Below are 27,206 nucleotides of genomic sequence, written 5' to 3' on the forward strand. Positions count from 1 at the left end.
TGTCCTGGAAGTTGAATCTCTGGAGTATGGATAGTTGATTGCTCAGGCTGCTTTTCTCCTTGTAGTTCCCTCTGCATCTCTGTCCGAGCCAGTGGGGACCTCTCCAGCCCTGAGGGGGTTAATTCCCCACTGGCACCCACCAGATCCTCATTCTGCATGAAATCACTGAATTCAGATGTCCTGGGTCCCAGCCTAGTGCATTAACACAAGCCCGGCCTTCCCCCATAGGTGCTAATTCCATTCCGGCCCTGGCAGATGCGGCAGCTGCTCTGGATTTCACGGCTCGAGTTCATCGCTCAGACACTGAATCACTGTTGTTTGTAGCTTCATTTTTATTCATTGCTGGCTACGAAGCAGCGAGCGACATGCAGCAGGCCAAGCAGCAGGGCAGGGCAGGGCAGGGGAGATGGGAAGGAGGCAATCAGTAGCCTTCGCTGAGTTCCCTTCCCGCTGGCCTTGCCAACCATGGCGACAGGTGTGTCTGGAATGGGTGGTGCCTCCGCCTCCCCTCTCCCCCCTCCCCGGGGGGGAATTAACATGTGGGAAAGGCCCAGTGAGGACAGGGCAAACTGCAGTTTTAACACGACTTTGCAGGTCAGATAACAACAAACAGTCACTCAAGAGGCTGACAGCAGGGGAGAGCTACAAACTGTTGGGTCTTCCCCAAGATTTGGCTCATGTCCGTCACCCTGGGGGAAATAAAGCAGCTGTTTCCCTAGCAAAGAGGCAGGATTTCCAAGGGAGCCGACAGACGCTGGCCTTGAACCTGACTCCTAACTCCCCTGGACTCCCTGCCTTGATGCTCATGGGTTGGGCACAGCCTGAATTGCGCGATGGCTGGGGGGCTCAGCCTGGGTGGGCTCAGCCCCTCTGCAAAGCAGCCCCTACATCTGGGCCTCTCCAAAGGACAGAAGCGGCGCAGCTCTGGCCTGTGCAGCGATTCCTGGCACGACTCAGGGCTGCAGCCTCCTCATTGTCTCCCGTATCCAGGTGATGAAGGTGGAGACTCTTGTGTACACCCCGGGAGGGGTGCAATACCCCCAGGAGACGATGCCCTGGGCTGTATTCCCACACACCAGGGGGCCCCCAGAGTCGCCCTGTGAAATGAAACAAGCCACAGATGGAGAACAGTTCAGTGAGTCATTTCCCACTGATGCACAGCTCAGTGACACCCCCCCACCCTGTGCAGCTGGTCTCAGTGTCCACCCTGATGTCCCCCCAGTCTCTGCTTGCCCCCCCCCCCATGGCCCAGCTGGTCTCAGCGCCCCACCCTTTCCCCTATCCAGCTGGTCTCTACCTCCCTCCGAGAGAAGACCAGTTAGTTTCCCATTCACTTCTAGAGCACCTAGTGCAGCGGGGCCTGATCCCCAATAGCCCCTCGTAGGCCCGACTGCAACACCAACAGCCTCATTAATAATAATGATTTATCAAAGGAGTTTGGAGCCAGGAACAGATTTACCTTTGCAGAGTCTTTGCCCTTCTCTGGGTCCCCCACACACATCATTGTGGAGGCGTTATAGTGAGGATACATACACTCGTCATCCTCCAGCACCTCCACATCCACCTCCTGGAGTGTGGTGGCCAGGGTTAAATTATTCCATGCTACAGTTATTCCCCAACCGGCAACGCTGCATTTCCTTCCTGGCTTTACTTTCTTCTTGGTGTGGGGAAGGTTGATGGTTTTCACCCATCTATTCAGCTTCGCTCTCTCTGCCAGCTGAGAGACAAGACCGATGAAGATCAACATGAGGGTCGCAGTCAAGGGGACACACACACCCTGTCCCCAGCAAAAACCCATGACCATGGGGTCACTGGAGGTGCGGTGATGGGATGGGGGTGGTACCTGAAGCAGTCTAAGGTCAGAGGGGGGAGGTAATGGGATGGGAGCAGTACCTTCAGCAACATGATGTCATTATTGTAAGTCTCCTTGTCATAATCCAGGTGCGGGTATTGGTGATCCACAAGAATCACTTGTTGGCTCTCTTCGCGTTCTCTAATGTTATGGGCTCCCAGCTTGACAGTGATCTTGCTGTAAAACCAAGGAGCAATATGTGGGGCGTTAGGGCAGGAGCGTACGTGAGGAGGGGGATGCGCACATGAGGGTCTGACTCATGAACAGTGACATGGAGGAGACAAGGCAGCCTGGGGTCTCCGGCCGAGATCTCAGTCTCTGCTTCTGTACAGCTTGCCAGCTCCGATCCGGTCCTAGGACTGGGGATTGGCTGGCTGGGTGGTGGGGGGCGGAATGGCACAAGGGGCCCTTCCCCTCTAGGGGTTGCTGGTTGCAGCATAAAAACCTGCCCAGTGGTGTGGGGGTCCCAGCCTCTGTCTCCACCGACCCCTTGTGCTGTTCCCATGAGCTGCTTCACTCCTCGTTGTTCTCCCATCCCCTGCGTCTCAGCTCCCATCGAGCCCAGTGACCCCTCCCCGGCATGATCCACACAGGAGTCTATGCCTAGGTCCCCCCAGCCTTCAGCCCTGCAGAGATGTCTTGGGGCTGTGAGCCCCTCCCTGCCCCGATCTGGGCAATGGGCCAGACCCCAGCTGGTGTCAATGGCCCTATCCCCATTGATTTACCCAGTGCTGGATCTAGACCGTGGTTTGCATAGGCCCCTAGAGACACGCCAAGGCCCCCTGAGCAAATCAGGTTCCTGGGCTCTGCTCTCCCAGCCTGTCCTACTAACGGCTCCTTCCCTGCAACCTACAACAGCACCAGAGCTCCCGGCTCCCCCATCATCTGCTAACCCCGACCTGCCCCGACATCCCCAGCACAGAGGCACTTACTCTCCCTTGCAGTGAGCGGCCGTCACCACAAAGTTCTTCGCCACCAGGAACCCTCCACAGAGAAACGTCTTGTTTCCGTGTTGTATAATCAGAAAAGCCATGTAGGGTCTGGAGTGGGGCTGGGCTTCCTGTCCCCCGATGATCTCCCCTGGGGAGAGACCAGGTTCATATAAAGAGCCCCATCATCTTCCTGCGCCGGGCTGGGACCCAGCTCCCCATCCCAAAGAGGAGTCTCCACAACATCATCCCATCCCCTCTGATACTCTCCTTGGAGGATCCCTGTGCCTGGAACTCTTCCCCCTCCTCATCTCTCCCCCAGACTGGACACCCCATGGGGCCAGAGGGTAAATCTAAAGCTCTGACCTGCCTGGGTGGATAATCGGTACCAAATGCACCAGGAGGGGTGCCGTAATTGCGCTACCTGGAGTTAACAGCTTTGGGAGGGGCAACGTCATCCCAGAGTAGGCCAGGCAGCGCCCAGAAGGGCACTGACAGGTCCCTTGTGGTTGCTTCTCCTTCTCCATTGACCCACAGTGACCAACCAAGACGGACGAACTCCAGTAGAAAATAGTGGTTTTAACTAAGGGTATTTTTTTTCTCAGAAAGCCTTTTCTCTTCTTGAACATGTCTGATTTTTTCTTGTGAATCTGATTCTTTCCCCCTGGGTTTTGGTAATTTTTAGGTGGAAGGTTTCAGGTTTTGCTCGCTGTAAAAGAAAGACTTTTGAGTTTTTTCCCATGGAAAAATAAAAAACCTTTTGTGATCTGCTCCAAACAAGTCTCCACCCAAGTGGGTGGACGAGTTGGAAAATGCCACTTTCAACAAATTGCTGTTACAGTAGAGCCTCAAAGTTCCCAACACCAGAGTTAGGAACTGATCTGTCACCCACACACCTGATTTGGAACTGGACGTGTGCAATCAGGCAGCAGTAAAGACAAAAAAAAAGGAAGAAAAAGAAGCAAGTACAGCACAGTGCTGTGTTAAACATAAACTACTACAAAAATAAAGGGAAAGTTTAAAAAAAAAGCTTTGGCAAGAAAAGGAAACTGTCTCTGTGCTTGTTTCATTTCAATTAGGAGGGTAAAAGCAGCATTTTTCTTCTGCATAGTAAAGTTTCAAAGCTGTATTAAGCCCATGTTCAGATTTAAACTTTTGAAAGAACCAGAATGTTTTGTTCAGAGTTAGGAACAACCTCCACTCCCGAGGTGATCGTAAGTCTGAGGTTCTACTGTATTTGCATTAGGGTGGCACCTAGACCGAGATGTGCCAGGTGTGGCACAGACCCCGACCAAGATCAGGGACCCCATTGTGCCACGCCTTGCACTAACCCTGACCAAGATCAGGGCCCCATTTTGCCGGATGCTGCTAAGACCCTGTCTGAGATCAGGGACCCCATTGTGCCAGGCCTTGCACTGACCCACAATCTCTGCCCCAAAGAGTGTCCAGCTCAAACAGACACAGGAAGAAACATTCTTCTTATTGTACAGATGGGGAAACTGAGGCCTAGGGAGATTGTTCCTAAGTGGTTTGGGTGCCCAGTTCCCATCAGCATTCCATAAAAATCCCAGTTCCAGGGACTGGCCCAATATCCGCACAGGAAGAATGGGCAGAGCTGGGAAATGGTCCCAGATTTCTTGGGTCCCAGCCCTGTGCCTCAGGCCTGTGACCAACCTCCCTGTCTGGGGCTTGGCTTCATAGTGGGATCCCAAAAGAGCCTGAGGGTCCCCAGCCGCACTCAGGGGAGGCTACAGGTTTCCTAAAGCCCCCATGGCCCAAGCAGGATCCGGGGGAGACCCTCAGTGATGCCCACAGGTCCCTCTGCCAGGTGAGGGCCCCACTCCCCACAGGCTCCACTTCCTTCCCCACACTCACCAGCCTGAGCCCCAGGGGGCAGGAGAGAGGACAGGGGAAGCAGGACCAGCATGAAGAGCTGCATCGTCAGGGCCATCCACGGACAGGCACGGAGCCTCTGCCTTAGTCCCGGGGGTTATATGGACCAGGGAGGGAGCTGGGAGGGCCCAGCCTGGGAACCACAGAGGCACGTACACTCCTGCCCAGAAACGTGCACCCCAGATGGGCCAGGAGCAGAGACGCCCACTGGGGAAGCCTCCAGCCACAGCTGTGCCCATATCAGGGTGGGGGGTTTCCTCCCTGCTCTGGTACCCACCCAGCCTGGCTGCGGATGTGGTTAACCCTGCCCCCTTCCTACTACAAGTGTAAAAAACACCCCTGGGCTTCTCTGCATTGAGATACCCAGACCCACAGATTTCTGACAGATGGGGGACCATGGTGACCCCCTGGGCACCCCAGAGTCAGAACCCACCCAGCGACTCCTGCTTCCACCATGGCCCCAGGTCCCCTGGCTCCCTGGTCAAAGTTTGCACCTTAACACATCGCTGTTATTTTCAATAGGGTGGCACGTAGACCGAGATTAGGGCTCTCCATTGTGCTGGGCACTGCTCAGACCCACAATCCCTGCCCCAAAGAGTGTCCAGCTCAAAGAGACACAGGCAGAAACATTCTTCTTATTGTACAGATGGGGAAACTGAAGCACAGGGAGAGTGATCCTAAACCTGTTGAAGGGGGTTGGGTGCTCAGTTCCCATCAGCACTCCATGAAAATCCCAGCCCCGGGGACTGGCCCATGAAATCCACAGGGAGCCTGGACTGAGCTAGGAACCGGTCCCAGATTTCTTGGGTCCCAGCCCTGTGCCTTAGCCCTGTGGCCAGCCTCCCTGTCTGAGGCATGGATTGGCGGAGGGGTCCCACAGGAGCGTGTGGGAACTGGGCCACCCAACTGCTTGGGCTGCTTTAAGCTTCACTCACTCCCTGTCAGTGGAGGTGCCGTCCCCCTGGGGGGATTCACATACACAGAGAAGGGAGAATCAGTGGTCTAGCATCCTCCATCCCACCTCCCGCAGGGTCCAGTCCTGAATTCCCCAGCCAACCCCTCAATGGCCTTGCAGTCCATTTGGTGACCCGTACTATAACTACATGCAGGATCCAGATAGCAGATGGATCCAGCACTGGCAGGATGGGGCAATGAGTCTAGAAACTAACGGTGTTCTTCTAGATGTATCTAGAATGGATGGACATGGGTGTGGATCAATCTAGACTGGAATTGTTTGATCAAGATGAATCCTGAATTGACCTAAATGGATTCAGCAACATATTTGTGCATCTGCTTTGCTCAAGCAGGGACCTCTAATAGTTCGGGAATGGCTCTAGATAGGCAATAGTAGATCTGCATGGGGATGTGTGGATCCCATCCCCCACCTGTCAGACATGCTAAGTCCATGAGCAGCATCCCAAGCAAAGTAGTGGAATTGCAGAGATGGGACCCAATCAGTAGAGATACTAAGGGAGAGCCATATAATTGATACCAATCAATATGGTTCCATGGAAAACAGGCCTTGCTAAATGAAGACGATGTCGTTCTTTGACAACATTACAAGGCTGGTTGATAAAGGAGACCATGCTGAGGGCAGAGATAGATTTGGACTCCTGGAAGACATTTGCTGAAGTGCCACATGACTTTCTCATTGAGACACTGTAACATCAACCTGTTTTAATCCAGGTGAAATGGATTAAAAACTGGTTCACCAACTGCATGCAAAATGCAATGTTGAATGGGGAATGAAAGGGGGTTTCTAGGGGATCCCACCGGGACCTGTTCTTGGCCCAGGGCTCTAGAGCAGTTCATGCTTTTAGTTCTGGCAGGCCCCCCAGTTCAATCCCTGGTGTATCAGCCATCACAGTCCAGCTCCTATAACCACATTGCCAGTACTTCCGTTACTGTCTGCTCGGCCATCTCACCACTTCTCACCCCTCCTCTCTCTCGCACGTGGAGAACAGCTGTCCCTCCCAGCAAAGCCCCAGCCCCTGCCTTTGCTAGGCATGCCCTGGGAAATCAATGAAGCCATGTGCTTTGGTATCTACTCCAGCACTCCCACATGCCTGTGTGTTGGAAGCTATGGCTGTGGGTTCCCCAGATGGCTAAAATGGCTTCCTTGCGTTAATCTATGAGAGCAGGGGCCCCACCTGAAATAAGGTTCACCCCAACCCCCAACAAGAGCAATGGCCCATCTCCTCCCTAGGCGCTGGATCCCTGCTTTCAAATGAATGGGGATAGGGTGACCCCATCTCCCAGGCACCCCTGACAGGCTCAGCCTTAAGACAATCAACCCCGCATCCCATAGTTCGCCAGTGCGAACCCTTGAGGACAGCACTGGGAGATCAAGGGAAGAATAGATCGCCTGAGGTTTAGTTGACAGGCTCCTGTCACCATCAATGACGGGCAAAGATCATGCTTTAGAAGGCTACAAGGCACCATCGGTGCAACATCTGGAGCCCGGCACAACTAGCCCTCATGTTCCCAATATTTGGTGCCTCAGTTGCTGGAAGCCATTCCCCTCTGGGGGGGAGGGGTCAGGCTTCGATCTGGCCCAAGGATGGGGGGCTGGCTGGCTCAGGGATGGGGAGCTGGGACATGAGGTCTTTCCTCTCAAGAGCACCTCGGTCCTGCTGTCACTGTTCCTTTTTGCCCTACCCCAGATCTTCCTTACATGGGCTGTGGCTAACACTGATTGCTAACGGTGCTGGGTGAGACAACACGCCCTGATCCCCTGTGACAGTCTGTACCTTTTTCTTCAACCCTTTACAGGACGGTGATAAATTTCATACAAAATATGCCTTGTGAGGTATCATTTGAAAAGTCTCTCACCACATGTTCGTGCAATCTTACAGGGTGAATTGCCTTCAGTCAGGATCCTTTCCCCAGTCCAATGCTGCTTCCTTTGTACTTTCGGTGTTGTGAGTGCCGTGGGTAGAAGGAAAGGGATAGATCATTTGGGGGCATCTGCTCCACCTTCTTGTAGCTCTTTCTCTTCTTTGAGAATTATCGCCAGCTGATGTTTAGGAGACATAAAGTCTGTATGGAAAGGAACTCCAAGCTGTTTCATTGTCAAGATGTAGATTTTTTTGCCCATACCCTCTTTCCTGCTCAAGAATGGCCAAGTAAGCAGGTGATGGTCCATTTGCTTTTGTTGACACCTGGCTGAGGCATCAGTGAGCCTTTTGTCTCTGTGGAGCTGGTTTGTGACTGCTCCCCAGACTTGGAGCATGTCATAGTAACACCATACAGTAGAACCTTATAACTTCATATGCCACATATATTTTACCAGGACAATAATGATCAGTAATTTATGAATTTTTGAATGATACCAGACAAGGCATACTTTGTACACAATTTATCACAGTCCCATAAGAGGGGTGAACACAGGGGTACAGACTCTCACAGGCCCCTAGATACCACCCACCGAGTCCCCATCCCTAAGACTCCCCAACTCATCCCAAAGCCACAGGTGGCCCTGATCCCAGCCGTACTAACCAGCCTGAGCCCAGTGGGGCAGGAGAAAAGCTGTGGGAAGCAAGAGCAAGATCTGTACCTGCATGTTCAGAGTCAATGCAGGGAAGGGTGGCAGGAAACCTCAGGGTCACCCACACACTCATCCGAATGCAGAGCTCAGAAGTCTCAGTTTCCAGCCACAACCCCACACAGGTTGTGAGGAAGGATAGGCCGTGCTACAGCCTGGCAGCTGGGGATCCTCCAAAGCTGGCTGGAAACTGCTCAGCTGCGTCCCTGCACAGCTGCATGCAGATGACCCTGGTGGGGACATGTTTGGCAGGATCCAGGGCTGCTCTGGATGGAGGCTTACATCAGTGTTGCTGTTCACATCTGGACCTCTTATCATCTGGCCCCATCCTCATTCAGCTCTCTGCCCATATATCTGTGCTGGGGGTGACACTGATTGATCTCAGTGGTGGGGAACACGGCCCTTTGATCTTTCTCACAGTGGCCCAGCCATGAGCAGGGTGGTGGTGGGCAGACCAGACATCATCCTCGATCACAGCAACAGAGGCAGGAGGGCTTCTTGATGGGCATTTCTACACTACAATTTTAAATCAACCCAAGTTAGGTCAATTTACAGCCATAGTAGTTATTGCAGTGGCTGATGTCAGCACTACCTTCCAGAGCCCGGGAGAGAGAGCCCTGGAGTCCTGGTTCCCAGCCCCCCTCCAACCTATATACCCCACTACTCTCCAAGCTATGGAGAAAACCCAAGATTCCTGGCTCCCAGCCCCCTGTGACCCAGAGGCCCCATTTGGTGTCAACCAGGGAAGTATTCACTGTCCTTCACAAGCCACTTCGGTCTGAGACTTCACAAACTCACTACACCCAAGACACTGTTTCCCTGTATAAAAGAGAGGAAGTGACATATCACCTTGGCCTCTCTCCCCCTGCCCTCCCATCTCAACACCTTGAATCATGTCAGAAAAACAAAGGCTTTGAGCAGGGGAAATTTGATCCAAGGTTCAAAAGAGTTCAGTCTCTGTATTGAGGAACTGTAGCCTGATTGTACCATCTGTCAGGGTGAGAAACACTGTTTGATTCAAATCCTGCTTAGACTAAAAGTTTAGAGTATAGAAGGCATATGCACCTTTTATTTTCTTGTGGTAACTATCTCTGAGCTTTATGCGCCCCACTTATAATCACTTAAAATCTATCTTTCTGTAGTTAATCAATCTGACTTGTATTTTACCAAATACAGTGTGTTTTGGTTGAAGTGCCTGGGAAATCTCAGCTCAGTTTACAAAGGCTAGTGTGTGTCCTCTCCACATGAAAATATCCATTTTGGTTGCAAAGTTAACTGGCAAATCTCTGAATCTATTCAATGAAATGTCAAATCAGTATGCTTAAATTACTCTAAATGTAAAAAATAAATTGGAATGATTTCTGATTACCCTTGACACATATAGAGTGAAATTTAGGACTCTTAAGAGGGGGACTGGTCTGAGTAATGTACACATGATGAAAGATACGCTGGGAAATGAGCAAGGGGAAAGGGGTTTGGAAACTTTGAAGAAATGTTGGATCTTGTTGCTCAGGAGCATTTCCCCAGCATATGCAAAGATGACGTGAAACAGTGTCTAGAGACAAACGTGAAAACTGTGGCTGAGATGGCATCTCTAACTGATGCCTTTGAGTGGACCCAGGCGTCTGTGGAGAGTAAACCACAGAAAGAGGGCTTCAAACCTGGTGGGAAGCAGGGTTCCCATTTTACCCCTGGGAAAAAGGAGGGAGGCTGGGCACTCATTTCCCCCAAACCATTCCCCTAATCCCCATCCCAAATCTCCTGTGAAAACAGAAGAGCCCAGAAGGTGCTATCACTGTAATTCCACTGATCACCTGAGGGATAAATGCCCTGTGCTGGGAGAAAGCAGGCAGCAAATAGGTCACGCTAATTCTGTGTAGTAACAGTGGGGATACTAGACCATATTCTTATTGAAATGTTTATCAGGAATGATTTTTTCTACATAGTTCAGATTGTTAAGGTGTTTACCCGCAGCAAGAAGGAGTATTATGTTTGGACCCCTGAGGGAAAGGATAAAGTCACAGGAGCTGCTGAGGGAAAGTCTCGTTGATTCCTCTACAGCAGTGAAAGCGGAATGCTCCCAGGTATGGGGGAGGTTGAGACCGACACCTGCACTGCAACTGAAGGCAACACCTCTGCAGGAAGGAAACAGGGTGAGGTGCCTGTCAGTGACAGAACTGTCCAGGTTGTTAGCTGCCAGCACACTGCGCCTAAACAAGAGATAGATCCCATGCTAGAGAGCATAGAGAGATGTGTCCTAGAGGGGTCCTAGAGGAAGAAACTGGAGAAGGATTAGTGGGGATACATGAATATCTCCACACTGGTCACTTGGGAGAGGAAGCACAGGACAGAATGGCTGAGTCAGCATCTGTACCCCCAGACACTCAGCCTGTGACTCAGGTTGTGAGAGAGAACTTTGTAGCTGATCTCTCGGAGGGGAGCAGTCCCATAGCTGACCTCTTGGGGATAGAGACAGGGGTGACAGAGGGTACCCAATCCAGGTCCCAGTTTTTCACAACGCTGTTCCTGATATGCTTGTGGAAAGTAACTGTGTCTTTTTAAGACAGGATACAAATCCTACTGAAGGAATGGTTGTCTGTGAGAATGCAATGACCCAGCTGGCAGAGGGGAGGAGAGCTTTCCCTAGGCTAGTAAAACACAGAAAGCAGCTATGGGAAAGATACTGGGAAAAGATGTGTCTGACCGAAGAGTAGGCACGCTTAGCCCAGAGAGCACATATCACAACCCTCTAGGCAAAGAGGTCAGGAAAGGTCCCAGTGTTCGGAGCGGAGATCCCAGGGTAACCCCAAGAGGGGAGGAGGATCTTTTGCATGTGATTAACCCTGGGTTTGGGATACAGCTCCACAGAGGGCTAGCCAACATTCAGAATCCTGCTACATCCTTACTCAGCAGTCCCTGGAGTACCAAAGCCCCAAAGATACCATTGGATTGAGGACCCACACTGAAGGGAACACTGAAGAGAAAGAAAAACTAATAATTGAACACATGCTTAAGTTCATAGATAAGTTGTAAGACACAATGGGTATTGAAGAAACCAGAAGGCACGGTATGACAAAGATACTTGTAAACGCCAACCTGTGATAAGGGCTTTGGTGTTACTGTTCAATCTCATGATAAAAAGTTTAATTATAATGGTAAACCTTATGACAAAGAATTTGGTATTGATGGTAAATTCTATAAAAAGATGAAACATGCATGTTTTGGGGGAAAAGATTTGGGACATGCTAAGAGTGGTAAAATTAAAACACACCCAGTGTGAAGAAGCCCTATGGTAATGCTGCTTCTCAGCTAATACCCATAAATGGGCTTGAAGCTTGTCACAGCAGAGAAACCATAATAAACCTGGTCTACTGTGTGGAAAAGGAAATTGAGGCACACCACTGTGACGGTGCCCCCCATAAAGCTTTATGGAAATATGCTATCATAAGTTTCACCCCCACTCTGAACTTTAGGGTACAGATGTGGGGATCTGCATGAGAACCCCTAAGCTTAATGACCAGTTTATATTAGTATGCTGCCACCACCAAATCATTTTAAACAACCGTTTATGAGTCATTTAGAAAATCTGTCTTCCCCCAAAATATCTCCCTCCCAAGTACTATAACCCTTCCCTGGGTAGCCTTGAGAGACTTCTCCACCAATTTCCTGATGAACACCGATCCAAACCCCTTGGATCTTAAAACAAGGAAAAATCAATCAGGTTTTAAAGAAAAGACTTTTAATTAAAGAAAAAGGGTGAAAATAATACCTCTGTGAGATTAGCATACAAGCTACTCTCACAGACAACAGATTCAAAACACAGAGGATTTCCCTCTGAACAAAATGTTAGTTACACAAAGAAACCCAATTTAATTCTCCCTCTATGCAAATAGAAGTCACAAAAGGAAATAAACAGAAGCTAATTTATTCCTTCTCTAATACTCACTACCCTGGTTGATTCCTGGATCTTTTCACTCCAGCGCAGAACTTAATGAAGAGCACAAAGGAAAATCTTCCCTCCTTCCTCTTAAAAAATCGTCTTCCCCCATTAGTTCCTCTGGTCAGGTGTCAGCTAGGCTAGGTGAACTTCTTAACCCTTACAGATAAAAGAGGCATTAACCCTTAACTGTCTGTTTATGACATATGCTTATGAATATATATATGACATAACTGGAATATGTTTTATACTACATATGCCATGTAACAGATCTCTGTAGTGGTTGTGATCTACTGAATCTATTAATCCTATTTATATGCATTTATCATTTTAGTATTCAAAGTTATGAATATTGGATGTATAATTGTCTGATTCTAAGTAGGTTTTAGTGAAGCAGTTGGTCAGCTTCCTGGGAAAAGACTATTCTCAATAAGTGCCCAACCAAGAAGCCCTTAAGCCAACAATGAACTTGGAGATGCCAATCCATGTCTGAGCTTTCCCAGGAATGTGGCTTGGCTGGTAAGGAACTCAGTCATGCATGTACATGTGACTTGCCCAGGTGACTCCAAAACTCCATCTTGGAGCAGGACTTTGCATAGGAGAGGGGAGGGGGTCTCCACCCACAAGAGAAAGTCTATTTAAACCCCTGGCCTATCCCTCCATTTTGTCTTCAGCCGGCTAAAGAGAGAGCCTTTCCACCCCCAAGGATACCTGAAAGAAACTGGAACAAAGGACAGTAACTACAGGGGTGTGAGTGTTTGCTGGACCCAGAGTAGAAGGAGACTAGTCTGTAAAAGGAAACTTACTGGGTGAGGATTTTATCTGTATTCAGTTTTTTTTACTGGACCAGACTTAGACTTGCGTGTTTTATTGTTTTGTGCTTGGTAATTCAATTTGTTCTGTCTGTTACTACTTGGTATCACTTAAATCCTACTTTCTGTATTTAATAAAATCACTTTTTACTTATTAATTAACGCAGAGTATGTGTTAATACCGGGGGGGAGGCAGCTCTGCATATCTCTCTATCAGTGTTATAGAGGGTAAACAATTTATGAGTTTACCCTGTATATACTTTATACAGGGTAAAACAGATTTATTTGGGGTTTTGACCCCATTGGGATTTGGGCATCTGAGTCTTAAAAACAGGAACACTTCTGTAAGTTGCTTTCCATTAAGCCTACAGCTGTTAAAGGACAACCTGGGTGTGGGTTTGCAGCAGGCTAGTCGGTCTGGTTCAAACCAGGCAGGGAACTGAATTCCTAAGCTGACAGAGCAGGAAATCAGGAGCAGAAGTAGTTTTGGCACATCAGCTGGCAGCCCCAAGGGGTTTCTATGATACAACCCGTCACAGTGGCATAGTCGAGCAGGGTCTGTGCACAGCTGATTGCTTTGAAATACTGGTAGTTATTTTAAGTGATTTTTAAGTGTGGTGGCTGGAGAACAGATGAAGTGGTTACTGGTTTCTTATTTTCTGTTTGCTTATTTCGGGTAAGGGAAGCAGGGACAGAAAATGAAGCAAAATAAGTAAGAGTGAAGATCAGAACAAGCTAGAACTGCACAGGTTGCAAATTAGCCAGAAAGGCTGAACACTGGGAGCTGTGAAAGTCTCTGTTAACTAAGAATCCTCTGAGCTGAGTGCATCCCAGTTTCAGTGAACTGCAGAGGGGGCGTGGCCCAGAACAAGAAAGCAGGAAAATGACTACCAGTGAAGCAGCTAATAAACTAGAGCTGGCTAGACTGGAAGCAAAAGACAAAGAAAATGAACATAAGAGACGGATGGAATTAAGACAATTAGAAATTAATACAGAAAAAGCCAGGGAGGAAGCTGCCCACAAGAGAGCTATGGAGGCAGAAAAAGCCAGGGAGGAGGCTGCCTACAAGAGGGCTATGGAGGCCCAGACTGAGGCCCAGAAGCATGAACTGGCTGTTATGGGGTTGAAGAGACAAAACCTTTCAGCTGCTGGCTCCACTTCCCCAAAAATCCACAAATGGGAGCGACTATGTCCACAGTATGATGAATCCAGTGATATTGCCGAATATTTCATCACCTTTGAGAGACTTCAGAGTAGAAGTCGTGTTAGTCTGTATCCGCAAAAAGAACAGGAGTACTTGTGGCACCTTAGAGACTAACAAATTTATTAGAGCATAAGCTTTCGTGGACTACAGCCCACTTCTTCGGATGCATATAGAGTGGAATATATATTGAGGAGATATATATACACACATACAGAGAGCATGAACAGGTGGGAGTTGTCTTACCAACTCTGAGAGGCCAATTAAGTAAGAGAAAAAAACTTTTGAAGTGATAATCAAGATAGCCCAGTACAGACAGTTTGATAAGAAGTGTGACAATACTTACAAGGGGAGATAGATTCAATGTTTGTAATGGCTCAGCCATTCCCAGTCCTTATTCAATCCTGAGTTGATTGTATCTAGTTTGCATATCAATTCCAGCTCAGCATCTCTCGTTGGAGTCTGTTTTTGAAGTTTTTCTGTTGTAAGATAGCCACCAGCAGGTCTGTCACTGAATGGCCAGACAGGTTTAAGTGTTCTCCCACTGGTTTTTGAGTATTATGATTCCTGATGTCAGATTTGTGTCCATTAATTCTTTTGCGTAGAGACTGTCCGGTTTGGCCAATGTACATGGCAGAGGGGCATTGCTGGCACATGATGGCATATATCACATTGGTAGATGTGCAGGTGAACGAGCCCCTTATGGTATGGCTGATGTGATTAGGTCCTATGATGATGTCACTTGAATAGATATGTGGACAGAGTTGGCATCGGGCTTTGTTACAAGGATAGGTTCCTGGGTCAGTGTTTTTGTTCAGTGATATGTGGTTGCTGGTGAGTATTTGCTTTAGGTTGGGGGGTTGTCTGTAAGCGAGGACAGGTCTGTCTCCCAAGATCTGTGAGAGTAAAGGATCACTTTTCAGGATAGGTTGTAGATCTCTGATGATGCGCTGGAGAGGTTTTAGTTGGGGGCTGAAGGTGACAGCTAGTGGTGTTCTGTTATTTTCTTTGTTGGGCCTGTCTTGTAGGAGGTGACTTCTGGGTACTCGTCTGGCTCTGTCAATCTGTTTTTTCACTTCAGCAGGTGGGTATTGTAGTTTTAAGAATGCTTGATAGAGATCTTGTAGGTGCTTGTCTCTATCTGAGGGATTGGAGCAAATGCGGTTATATCTTAGAGCTTGGCTGTAGACAATGGATCGTGTGGTGTGTCCTGGATGGAAGCTGGAGGCATGTAGGTAAGTGTAGCGGTCAGTAGGTTTCCGGTATAGGGTGGTATTTATGTGACCATCGCTTATTAGCACAGTAGTGTCCAGGAAATGGACCGCTTGTGTGGATTGCCCTAGGCTGAGGTTGATGGTGGGATGGAAATTATTGAAATCATGGTGGAATTCCTCAAGGGCTTCTTTTACATGGGTCCAGATGATGAAGATGTCATCAATGTAGCGCAAGTAGAGTAGGGGCGTTAGGGGATGAGAGCTAAGGAAGCGTTGTTCTAAGTCAGCCATAAAAATATATCTTAGAGCTTGGCTGTAGACAATGGATCGTGTGGTGTGTCCTGGATGGAAGCTGGAGGCATGTAGGTAAGTGTAGCGGTCAGTAGGTTTCCGGTATAGGGTGGTATTTATGTGACCATCGCTTATTAGCACAGTAGTGTCCAGGAAATGGATCGCTTGTGTGGATTGCTTTATACTGTGTGCATAAGCTTTATACAGGGTAAAACAGATTTATTTGGGTTTAGACCCCACTGGGAGTTGGGCATCTGAGTATTAAGGATAAGCACACTTCTCTTAGCTGTTTTCAGTTAAGTCTGCAGCTTTTGGACACTTGGTTCAGGCTCTGGGTCTGTGTTGGAGCAGACGGGCGTGTCTGGCTCAGCAAGACAGGGTGCTGGATTCCCAGGCTGCAGGGAAAGCAGGGGCAGAAGTAATCTTGGCACATCAGGTGGCAGCTCCCAAGGGGGTGTGATGGGTTGGTTCACAGAACCCCCCTGGGGAGCTGCCACCTGATGTGCCAAGACAACCTCTGCTCCTGTTTTCCCTGCCAGCTCAGGACTCCAGCACCTCATCTTGTTGAGCCAGACCTGCCTGTCTGCTCCAACAAAGACCCGGGGTCTGAATTACTTGCCCCAAAACTGCAGATTTACCTGAAAACAGCTACCAGAAGTGTGCTTGTCTCTAACACCCAGATGCCCAACTCCCAATTGGGGTCTAAACCCAAATAAATCCGTTTTACCCTGTATAAAGCTTATGCAGGGTAAACTTATAAATTGTTCACCCTCTATAACACTGATAGAGAGATATGCACACTTGTTTGCTCCCCCAGGTATTAATACATACTCTGAGTTAATTAATAAGTAAAAAGTGATTTTATTAAAGACAGAAAGTAGGATTTAAGTGGTTCCAAGTAGTAACAGACAGAACAAAGTAAGTCACCAAGTAAAATAAAATAAAATGCACAAATCTATGTCTAATCAAACTGAATACAGATAATCTCACCCTCAGAGATGATTCAGTAAGTTTTTTTCCTCAGACTGGACACCTTCCAGGCCTGGGCACAATTCTTTCCCCTGGTACAGCTCTTGTTCCAGCTTAGGTTGTAGCTAGGGGATTTTTCAGGATGACTCTCCTCTTTCTTCTGTTCCACCCCTTTATATATCTTTTGCATAAGGCGGGAATCCTTTGTCCCACTGGGTTTCCACCCCCCCCCCCATCACTGGAAAAGCACCAGGTTAAAAATGAATTCCAGTTCAGGTGACATGATCACATGTCACTGCAATACTTCTTTACCCACTTGCCAGCACACCCATACACAGGAAGACTCACAGTTAAAACACAGCCATCTGCAGACAATGGTCCTAGTTAATGGGAGTAATCAGGATTCCAAACCACCATTAATGACCCATACTTTGCATAATTACAATAGGCTCTCAGAGTTATATTTTATATTTCTAGTTTCAGATACAAGGGTGGTACATTTATACAAATAGGATGATCACACTCAGTAGATTATAAGCTTTGTAATGATACCTTACAAGAGACCTTTTGCATGAAGCATATTCCAATTACATTATATTCACTTATTATCATATTTTTATAAAACCATATAGACTGCACAACGTCACAGGGGTTTTCTGTGATCCAACCCTCCACAGTGACATCATGATTTGGCCTCTATCCCCCAGGACATCTGATATGGTCACAGGGTTCCAGCAACGGTCACAACAGGACCAAATCCAGAGTTAAAATAACCTCTCTACGCCTACTCGAGATTCCCCTGTTTATGCATCTCAGGACAGCAGTAGCCCTTTTGCCACAGAGTAGCACTGGGAGCTCATGTTCACCTTCACCCACAAATCTTTTGCAGAATCCCTACTTTCCAGGATAGAGTCTGTAAGTATGGCCGACATTCTTTGTTCCTATATTCAATGTATACATTGACATTTGACCATGATAAAATGTGTATTGTTTGCTTGCACCCAGCGTACCAAACTATCCAGATCACTTTGTGTTGGTGATCTGTCCTTGGCATTATTTATCACTCCCCCAATTTTTGAGTCATCTGCAAACATTATCAATGATGATTTTCTTCCAGTGCGTTGATAAAACTGGTAAATTGTATGGGACAAGAACAAATCCCTGACCTCACAAGAAACACACCCCTTCGATGATGATTCCACATTTACAATTACATTTTGAGACCTATCATTTAGCCAGCTTTTAACCTATGTCATGTGGGCCATGGTAATCATACATAGTTCTAGGTTTTTAATCAACATGTGTGGTACCAAGTCAAATGCCTTCCAGAATTATAAGTATATAATATTGACACTATTACCTTTATCAACCAAAGATGTAATCTGATCAAAAGGAGACAAGGTCTGTGAGGTGATATCTTTTATTGGACCAACTGTTGTTGGTGAGAGAGAAAAGCTTTTGAGCCTACGCAGAGCTCTTCTTCAGGTCTGGAAAAGGTTTTCAGGGTGTCACAGCTAAGTACAAGGTGGACAGATTGTTTAGCATAGGTACTTATCACATATTTCTCTCCAAACTCATAATCAGAAGCAATCTTCGCACAGACCAGGACCCACCAACTCCAAGTAGCATCAGACCCTGCCAGAACGAAGGATGCAAAACTTGCAGACATCTCTCCACTGCTATGATAACCAACACCCCCTCCCCACAATGCATATTTCTAGATCCATGGGTCCTACACATGCCCATCACAACATCTGGTGTACCTCATGCCATGCACTAAATGCCCCAATAACAACTAGGTGGGTTAAATGAGACAATCAACCTTGAATGAGCTCACACAGGAAAATGATGAAAGACAAAAACACCTTATCACCCGGGGGCAAACACTTTCCACAAAATGATCACTCCATAGCTGACCGCTCATTCCTCATCCTCAAAGGAAACCTGCATAATACTTGCAAAAGATGAGCCTGGGAGCTTCAATTTATAACTTTGCTAGACACTAAAAAATCATGGACTGAGCAGAGACACTGGATTACTGGTTTATTACAATAATCTGTAACCCACTAAACCCCCCCTCCCCACACTTTTCCCCTCCTCTTTGTCCCCCTATGCCTGGAGAGTGGTAATAGACTACTTCACCTTGAAAGGTCTATTGAAATATGTGTTAACTTCTTATGTTAAACAATCTATTTCCACCTTGCATTGAGCTGTGCCACACAGAGGACCTTTCCCAGACCTGAAGAAGACCTCTGTGTAAGATCCAAAGCTTGTCTCTCTCACTAAGAGACATTGATGCAAGAGGATATCACCTCATTCACCTTGTCTCTGAAATATCCTGGGACCCACATGGCTACAACAAAGCTGCATATATATTTTAGAAAAGATATCAAGCTCAACAATGGCTGAGCTGTAAAACCATTGGGACAGTAGTGGGCACTGTTGCCACAGCGGGCAAATTCCTGCTGGGTCAGTATCTCTAGGAGACAGGGAACATGGTAGCAACAAATCCTCTGTCCACATTCATGGGCCATGAGAGGCAGATGTGGGGCATGCTCAAGGCAGAGCAGTTACAGTCAGACACAGACAGGAATCTAGACAGACAGACATGGAGGCTGCTGTGATAAAAGGATTTTATTGCACCACAAGTGGCAGGTGCCGAGTGGAAAGAGGAGTTTCAGGAGGGCTTTCTCAGGAGTGTCACGGAACCAACGTGAACTGAGCCAAGGTTTCATGCACAGGGAAGATGATGGTCCACATCAGGATAAGCAGGAATTGAGAAGGTCAGATACGGGACCTGTCCCCTGTAGAGTGTACAAGCTCTGATCTGACTCCAGAACGGGGGGACTGGCTGGGTCAAGACGGGGGCGGAGAATAGGACATGGGACCTTTCCCCTCTAGGTGTCGCTGGCTCCAATACCAGCTTTTCTATAGGTTTTTTGCATGGTTTACAGAGAAAATCTGATCCCTGCTCTAGAATCCAATAGGATAGTCAAAAAACTCCCAGAGATACACAGGAGTTTTATCTCAACATCTACGAACTCCTTCCCCCGCCCCCAATCCATTTTGAGACCAATCAATTCATAGCATTTTTCTAGGACTAATGAAGATAAACTGCAAAGCCTTGTTAGCCCCTGGATGGTCTAGCCAGGGAAAGAGCCAGGAAAATGGGTGTCTCCTTTAATGCTGTTTCTGCAGAATGTTCTGGATCCAGGGGATGAAGGTGGAGAGTCTTGTAAACATGTTTGGCTCCCACAAATGTACTTCAACTTATGAAGTGATGCCCTGGGCCACACCCTCACATACCAAGGGGCCACCAGAATCACCCTGGGATTAAAAATAATCACAGTTACATCTTGTACATCTCTAGCATGACTTTTCATCTGCAGATCTGATTACAGCAGAGTAGGGGAGGTTTAAATATTTGGCCAGAAATATGTTTTGTGTAAAAAAATGGCCATTTTTCAACTTTGGAAACTTCAGCAAAAATGTTTGTTGTGTTGAAGTGTTTCCTTTTTTGTTTGGGTAGCACTAGTAGGGTTAGGCAGAGTTTGGTAGAGTTGGGTTTGGGTTGGGTAGAATTGGGTAGGGTTTGAATTGGGAGGATGTGGGTAGAGCTGAGTTTGGGTAGGGATGAGTTTTGTAGGACAGGGGTATGTTGGGTAGAGCTGGATAGGACAATGGTTAAATTTAGTAGAGATTGGGTAGTGTTAGGTAGAGTTGGAGTTGGGGACAGTTGTGCAAGACAGGGGTTAAGTTTGATAGAGTTGGGTAGCATTGTGCTGGGCGGAGTTTGAGTTTGGGAAGGGTTATGTAGTCTGACCCCATCCAGCCACGCTGCACATGGATCCCGGCCTCACCCTGGACTTGGCATTTGGCAGGGGGATGAGCCGCACCCAGTTACTCAGCATTGCGCTGTGTGACAGCTGCCATGGACATGAGGGAAAACAGGGAACCAGATCAGCACAGGAAGTGGAGCTGAAAGGGACCAACAAGTCCCAACAGAGGAAAATGGAGATGTGTCCAGTGCTTTCATGTGAAGTCACTGGAGGCGGGGTGATGGGGTAGGGGGCAGCATTGTGATGTCACTGGCAGCAGGGTGTTGGGATAGCGGTGGTACCTCCAGTAGTGTGAGGTCACTGGGGGTGGGGTGATGGGATGGGGGAGGCAGCTGCAGCAGTGTGAGGTCACAGGGGGTGGGGTGATGGGATGGGGGAGGCAGCTGCAGCAGTGTGAGGTCACTGGGGGTGGGGTGATGGGAAGTGGATGATACCTGCAGCAGCATGATGTCAATGTTGAGGGTCTTCTTTTTGTATTGCTGGTGGGGAATCTGGTGGTGGACGGGGATTTTCTCTTGGCTCCGTTCCTGTTCCCTAATGTTATGGGCTCCCATCTTGACAGTGATCTTGCTGTAAAAGCCAAGAGCAATACGTGGTGAGTTAAGGACAGAAGTGTACATGAGGAGGGGGAGGGGCACATGAGGGTCTGACTCATGAACAGTGATATGGAGGGGACAGGGTAGCCTGGGGATCTCAGGTCAATATCTCGGACTCATCTGCCGGCCTGTAAAATATATATATACCACTGTACACATTGCCCGCTGCGATCTGGCCCAGGGCTGGGGACTGGTTGGCGCAGGAGGGTGGGAAATGGCATCAGGGGCCTTTCCCCTCTAGGGGGCACCAGCTACAACAGAAAGCCCCTGCCCAGTGGTGATGGGGTACCAGCTGGTGTCCCCCCAGCCCCTTGTGATGTTCCCCTGAGCAGCTTTACTTCCCATTCTCCTCCCAGCAGCTCGCTCCCAGCTCCCGTACAGTCCGGTGACCCCACCGCGGATAGATCCAGACAGGTTTCTAAGCCCAGCACGCCCCAGACCAGAGTCTTGAAGAGCTGTCCTGGGGCTGCGAGCTCCTCCCTGCCCTGAGCTGGGCAATGGGACAGACCCCAGCTGGTGTCAATGGGCCATAGCTCCATTGATTTACCCAGTGCTGGATCTGGACCGTGGTTTCAAAGAATATAGAATATCAGGGTTGGAAGGGACTGCAGGAGGTCATCTAGTCCAACCCCCGAAGGCCCCTAGAGCAGTGGTCTCCAAAGTTTTTGGATCGGTGCAGCCCAGTGTTCACTTCAGACAAACACGGGCAGAATCGGATCCTGGGCTGAGCTGGGAACTGGTCCCAGATTTTTTGGGTCCCAGCCCAGTGGCCTCACTCCACAACCAGCCTCCCTGTGTGGGACACATATTGGCAGAGGGGTCCCACAGGAGCCTTTGGGGGCTGGGCCACCCAACCCCTTGGGCTGCTCTGATAGCCCCAACCACACTCAGGAGAGGCTGCAGGGTTCACTATAACCCCCTTGGCCCAGCAGGATCAGGGGAGAGACCCTCACTGATGCACAGAGCTCCCCTTGCCAGGTGAGGGCCCTGCTCCCCGCAGGACCCACTGTAAAAACCATTTGAGATCAATGCAGATGTGTGAATACCTGACTAACTCTATTTACATTAATTCTAGATTCATTTAAGTTGATGCAATTCCATTCTAGATCTATCCATATCCACATAGCTACATGTGGATCCATTCTAGATCCATCCACATTCATATAGATCTGTTCTAGTTTCATCTAGATCCCCGTACATCCATTCTAGACCCATCTCCCCACCTGGCCAGCGCTGGACCCATCTGACTTGGATACAGGGCCACTGGGGATGTTGGCTGGGAGCATCCGGGACTGGCCCTGGGGGAAGTGGGATGCAGGAATGGCTGGACCAGTGATGCTCCTGGCTCTGTGTGTGTGAATACCCCCAGGGAGATGGCACCTCCCCAGACAGGACAGGGACCCCACAGACAGGGGACAGGTCTGAACCCCGCTTGTGGGTTGATAGACCCAATGGAGCAGCAGAAGCAGAGGAGGTGTCTGACTCTGACAACGTGCTTATGTGGGAGGAAGTCAGAGACACTCTGGGCATCATGTACATACTGACCGGCAGGAGCTGGTATCAGGGTGATCAGAGCCGCACCCTTGTCTATCTCACACACAGGGAGGATCAGGGCACGTTATCTCACCCAGCACTGATAGTGATTAGTGTAACCCACAGCCTACACCCGGGGCAGGAGGAGGCAGGGCTCCTTGGTCCAAGTGGTTCAATAGCTGGAAACAAACCTGTAGCCCCTGGCATGGGCAGGTGAAGGGAGCTCTTGTTATGCTTATAAGAAGCACATGGAATCTTTTTCAAGGGGATAAGGCAATACGCTGCGTTTATTGAGAGAACAAATTAAGCACTAAAATCAGCATATGCTTCAATTCTCACCCACACCCACACACACACACCAATGGATCTTATAGTTACTAGTCCTTAGCGCTGCTCATTCAGTTTCTGTGGCCAACTGAAACTGCAAACGAGGGAGGGGAGCTGGGGCCTCTGTCAAACGCATTCGAAGCTCCGGTGTTGACGCAGAACAAACCCAAAGTCCCATGGCCATACACCCTTCTTTTATAGCAATAAATTCCCCTGCAAGTCTATGGGCCCTGCTGTGTCACACTGCAGTCGTTAATCACAAAGGGGTGCCCGGGGGGCTCTGGATTTGCCGCACGCTGGGGCTGGGGCCTCTGTCAAATCAGCATTAATTTGGGTTGTTTTCCGCAGCTGTTTTTTATCTCGTCTCTCTGGCTCCACTCTTTATCTTATCCTGGGGCGTGCGGGGAGGTGCCTCTGCTTTAGGGTCGTCAATCTGCCCTTCTTCAGTCCTTCTGATAATTAGGGTGGCAACTCTCAATTCCTTCACTACCCTCTTGACCATCCGGCTCATCTGGTACTGGTGCCTCCTGTCTCTATCTGTTAGCATGCCATACATTCTTCACTCACACACAAAACAGTAAATAATTTCAAAAGCAAGAATTACAGCCATAACACTTCTATCCTTCTAAAAACAATCATTAACTCATAAAACAAAGAATAAAACCAAAACAACTTCTCCTTACTAATTCACAACACCTCATATCATATACTAACAAAAATTAGAATAATTATCACTTAAAACAATTTTCAAGGTTAGGCTTTCAGACCTACACTCTAGGGTTGCTTGGCTGTTCTCTGTGTGTTTCTAATGGCGTCGGGCTGGAGGATTCAGGGTGGCTTTCCCAGGTCTGTCTTTGGTGTTTCCATTTTCATGGACAGTAGCGGGGAACTGCTCACGATAATGGTAATAGCACCCAGTTCTTCGGGACTGTCCGTCATGCATAGGCCTTACATGACAGATGTCATTCTCCCCATAGGGTATGGGGGAAAACTGAGGCACAAGGAGAGACAGGAGATGCTCACATCCCGCCAGCAGGCCAGGGTCAGAGTCTTTCCAACAGGCTCTTTGGAGCCACCCTTCGGCCTGCGAAAGTAGAACGAATTATATTATAAAAATAGAATAGATTAAAGAAATGTTGTATGTACCTTTAAGCAGAAATAAGGAATGCTGAAATACAGGTGTCAGGAAAAGGAACATTAAGACATAAACAATGAGTCCGCTTAAGCTAATGGTGGAACATCAGCCGGAGATCTGTAAAAGTTAGTAAGAAAATTGAATATGTACGTCTAGTCTCGGGTAAACTTGTCAGTTCTGCTTTCTTTGTTCTCTTGTTAAGTTCGCGCCCTTTTTATCTATATAAAATAAGGTAGTGTGGGTCTTGGATGGTGCTCACATTATCTGGGTGTTATTAGCAGAGCGCTGTGCTAATAAAACAGAGTGGTCTGACAAACTGTGAGTCCTGAGTCTAACTTTGACAGGCCCTTAGCAGGGAATACTTGGCTGGGTCCCAAAGCCCTACAAAAGGTTTACAGGTTTCCAGATTTCTCTCCATGCGGGGGAGGAATGTGTAGATCCTCATGTGTAGATCCCATTGGGATCTATTATGGAGATGATGCCCTGGGCCGCACCGTCACACACGAGAATTGCCCTTTCAGTAACCAGACCCAGAAGGCTATTGACCATTTCTTCACTGCAGCCTTTTCACCAAAGATCCCGGGTTACTTGGTTTATGAATTAAGGCCGGATGTTTTCCAGACTGTCCCGTGTAGTGCTCACATGTCCATGGCTGGGCCACCCGTGCCCTGCATATGCAGGCTGTGCTAGACCTGAATAAATCACCCCTGCTCAACACCATGCAGGGGCACTGCCATGATCAATAATTAGTCTCAGGCTGAATTTTACCCTGCCTGGGATTTTACCGGGGGTGGCCCATGGGGGGACTGGGGCAGGGGGACTTGGGTGGTGCTGGGGGCCAGTGCTCTCCAGAAGATCAGAGTAGATGATCTACTGGTCCCTTCCAGTTGATGGTGCCACACACCTGGGGGAGAGAGGCAGGGAAATGGTCATTCCTCCATCTTCAGCTGCAGCAAAACATGAAGCATGTCCCTGTGACAGTCTGTACCCTTGTATTCAATCCCTTTCACAGAGTTATGATAAATCTGGTACCAAGTAGGCCTTGTGAAGAATCATTTGAAAACTCATAATTCACTGATCATTATTGTTCTGGTAAAATACGTGTGGCAACACTGTATGTAGAGTTGTAAGATTCTACAGTGTGATAATACTGGGGCGTGTTCCAACATGGTCTCCTGGATGGTCGCAAACCAGTTCACCAGAGATGAAAGGCTAGCCAGCGCCTCAGCCAGGTGTCAACGAGATCAAATGGATCATCCCCTGGTTAAGTGGCCATTCTTTGGCAGGAGAGAGGGTGTGGGCAAAAAATCTACATTTTGACAAAGCAGCAGCTTGAGGTTCCTGGCCACACAGATTTTCTGTGTCTCATTGACAGCAGCTGGAGATGGTCCCTGCGCAAGAGAAAGGGTTCTAAGAGAAGAAGGCAATAGCCCCAAATCTCTCTCTCCCTTTCTTTATACCAACAGCATCAACAACACTTGAAGAAGAAAGGAAGCAGCACTGGCCTGGGGGGAGATCCTGACTGAAGTATTCAGCCAGTAACACTGTTGGATGCGTGGTGAGAGAGACCTTTGGTTAGAATTCACTTAGCTTGTTAAGTTAAGTATTAGCCATGTTTTACCTTTTGTTTCTTTGTAACCAAATCTGACTTTTATGCCACATTACTTGTAATCGCTTAAAATCTCTCTTTCCATAGTCAATACACTTGTTTTATTGTTGTATCTAAATCAGTGTGTTTGGATTCAAATTGTTTGTAAAGCTCCATTTGAGATCACGGGATTTGTGCAGATCATTTTCAATTAATGAAATGACAGACTTTCAATGAGCTTGTAAGGTCCAGAAGGAGGTGCTGGGCAGTACAAGATGAACATTTCTGGGGGCAAGTCTGGGACTGGGAGTTTGCTGGTGTTGCCCTGCAGTGTAAGCAGGGCTGGCTCTGTCTTTTTTGCTGCCCCATGCAAAAAAGCCTCCCGCCGCCCCCTTCCCCTCCCAGCGTGGCAGGGGAGGGCGCCAAGCCGGAGCGCCAGGAGGAGGGTGGTGAGCCCAGGCGGGGCTCCTCTCTCCCCGACCGGCTGGAGCGCACAGGGGAGGGGGCGAGCCCGGCCGGGGCTCCGCTCTCCCCGGTTTCCAGAGAGCTGGGGGAGGGCGGCAAGCCCACTGCGGCTCCGCTTTCCCGGCGTCTGGAGCCGGAGCGCCGCACCGCCCCCCTTCAGGTGCCACCCCAAGCACAAGCTTGGTGGGCTGATGCCTGGAGCCGGCCCTGAGTGTAAGTGAGGAGTCGCTGCCCATAGGACTCACACACCAGAGCTGGGAGTAACTTACATGCTGGAGGCTGGGTGTGAGCAGGCCGGGAGTGGTGGCTCTCAGAGTGAAGCAGTGTAAATGGCACCCCAGGTTGCACAACTGAGGGAACACACTGTCCAACAAGCCAGATTGTAGCCTGGGGAATGTCACAGGCCCATCCCCCACAGCAGTGGGGTCCTCCCCGGCCTGAGCTCTGGGCTTGTCTCTCATAGGAGACCAGGCCCAGGAGGTACCAGCTTTTCCCCCAGGCAGTCGGAGTCTGTCCCAGCCCCTCCGGCCCCTTTGCCCTGGTCCGTTATTAACACCTCTGGGCTCAAAGCCTGTCCAGCACATCTGGGGCTCCACACTCCGAGCGATGCCAGTATCGACTCAGCCCCTTTCACAGGGCAGGCTGGGGCTGAGGGGCCAGGCTGGTCGTTGATGTCAACTCCCCTGCCATAGGCGCCCTCCAGGTTGTTTATTGTCCTCCCACTGAATTTCCACCTGCTCCATCCCCTCCTCTGCTTGCCTCTTGGGGATCTTATCTGTGGGATCCATCTCCCCATCATGCTTCCCCGAGCTAGGCTGGGGGCCTCTGGCCGCCGAGCAGCATGTTGGCAGGAGGATCTGCCAGAGGGTACCGCTGCTCTAGGGCTGGGTAGAAACGGAGCAGACTCTGCACAACAAGGGGCTCAATGCCAACCCAGGGCACTAAGAAACTGGGGGTGATGTCGGGTGCAGAAGGAAGTAGGGGAAAGGGCAGGAAAGGCCTGGGGGGATTTTGGGAAGGTGTTGGAGAAGCACCAGCCCTGAGTGATCCAGCCTGTGTTTTCTCTCCAAAGTGGGTGAGT

General features: G+C 49.0%; 1 protein-coding gene across 3 annotated transcripts; it reads right to left on the reverse strand.

Annotated features, from left to right (window-relative positions):
- Positions 1-314: 314 nt before the first annotated feature.
- LOC101951420 (duodenase-1-like) lies at positions 315-23,584 on the reverse strand. 3 transcript variants are annotated; one of them, XM_065565430.1, is made up of 6 exons: positions 4,657-4,869; positions 3,206-3,490; positions 2,785-2,932; positions 1,894-2,029; positions 1,460-1,717; positions 315-1,097 (listed from the first exon to the last, which is right to left on the reverse strand). In XM_065565430.1, exons 2-6 carry the CDS (start codon positions 3,408-3,410, stop codon positions 954-956), a joined length of 891 nt encoding a protein of 296 aa, XP_065421502.1. In that variant the 5' UTR covers positions 3,411-3,490; positions 4,657-4,869; the 3' UTR covers positions 315-953. The 3 variants fall into 3 exon arrangements, with proteins under 3 accessions (XP_065421502.1, XP_065421504.1, XP_065421503.1); XM_065565432.1 differs by lacking the exons at positions 3,206-3,490; positions 4,657-4,869 and adding an exon at positions 22,989-23,584; XM_065565431.1 differs by lacking the exon at positions 3,206-3,490 and having other exon boundaries at positions 4,657-4,882.
- Between the last annotated feature and the right edge of the window lie 3,622 nt (positions 23,585-27,206).

This window comes from Chrysemys picta, chromosome 13, assembly GCF_011386835.1.
Source record: "Chrysemys picta bellii isolate R12L10 chromosome 13, ASM1138683v2, whole genome shotgun sequence".
NCBI classification, from domain to species: Eukaryota; Metazoa; Chordata; order Testudines; family Emydidae; genus Chrysemys; species Chrysemys picta.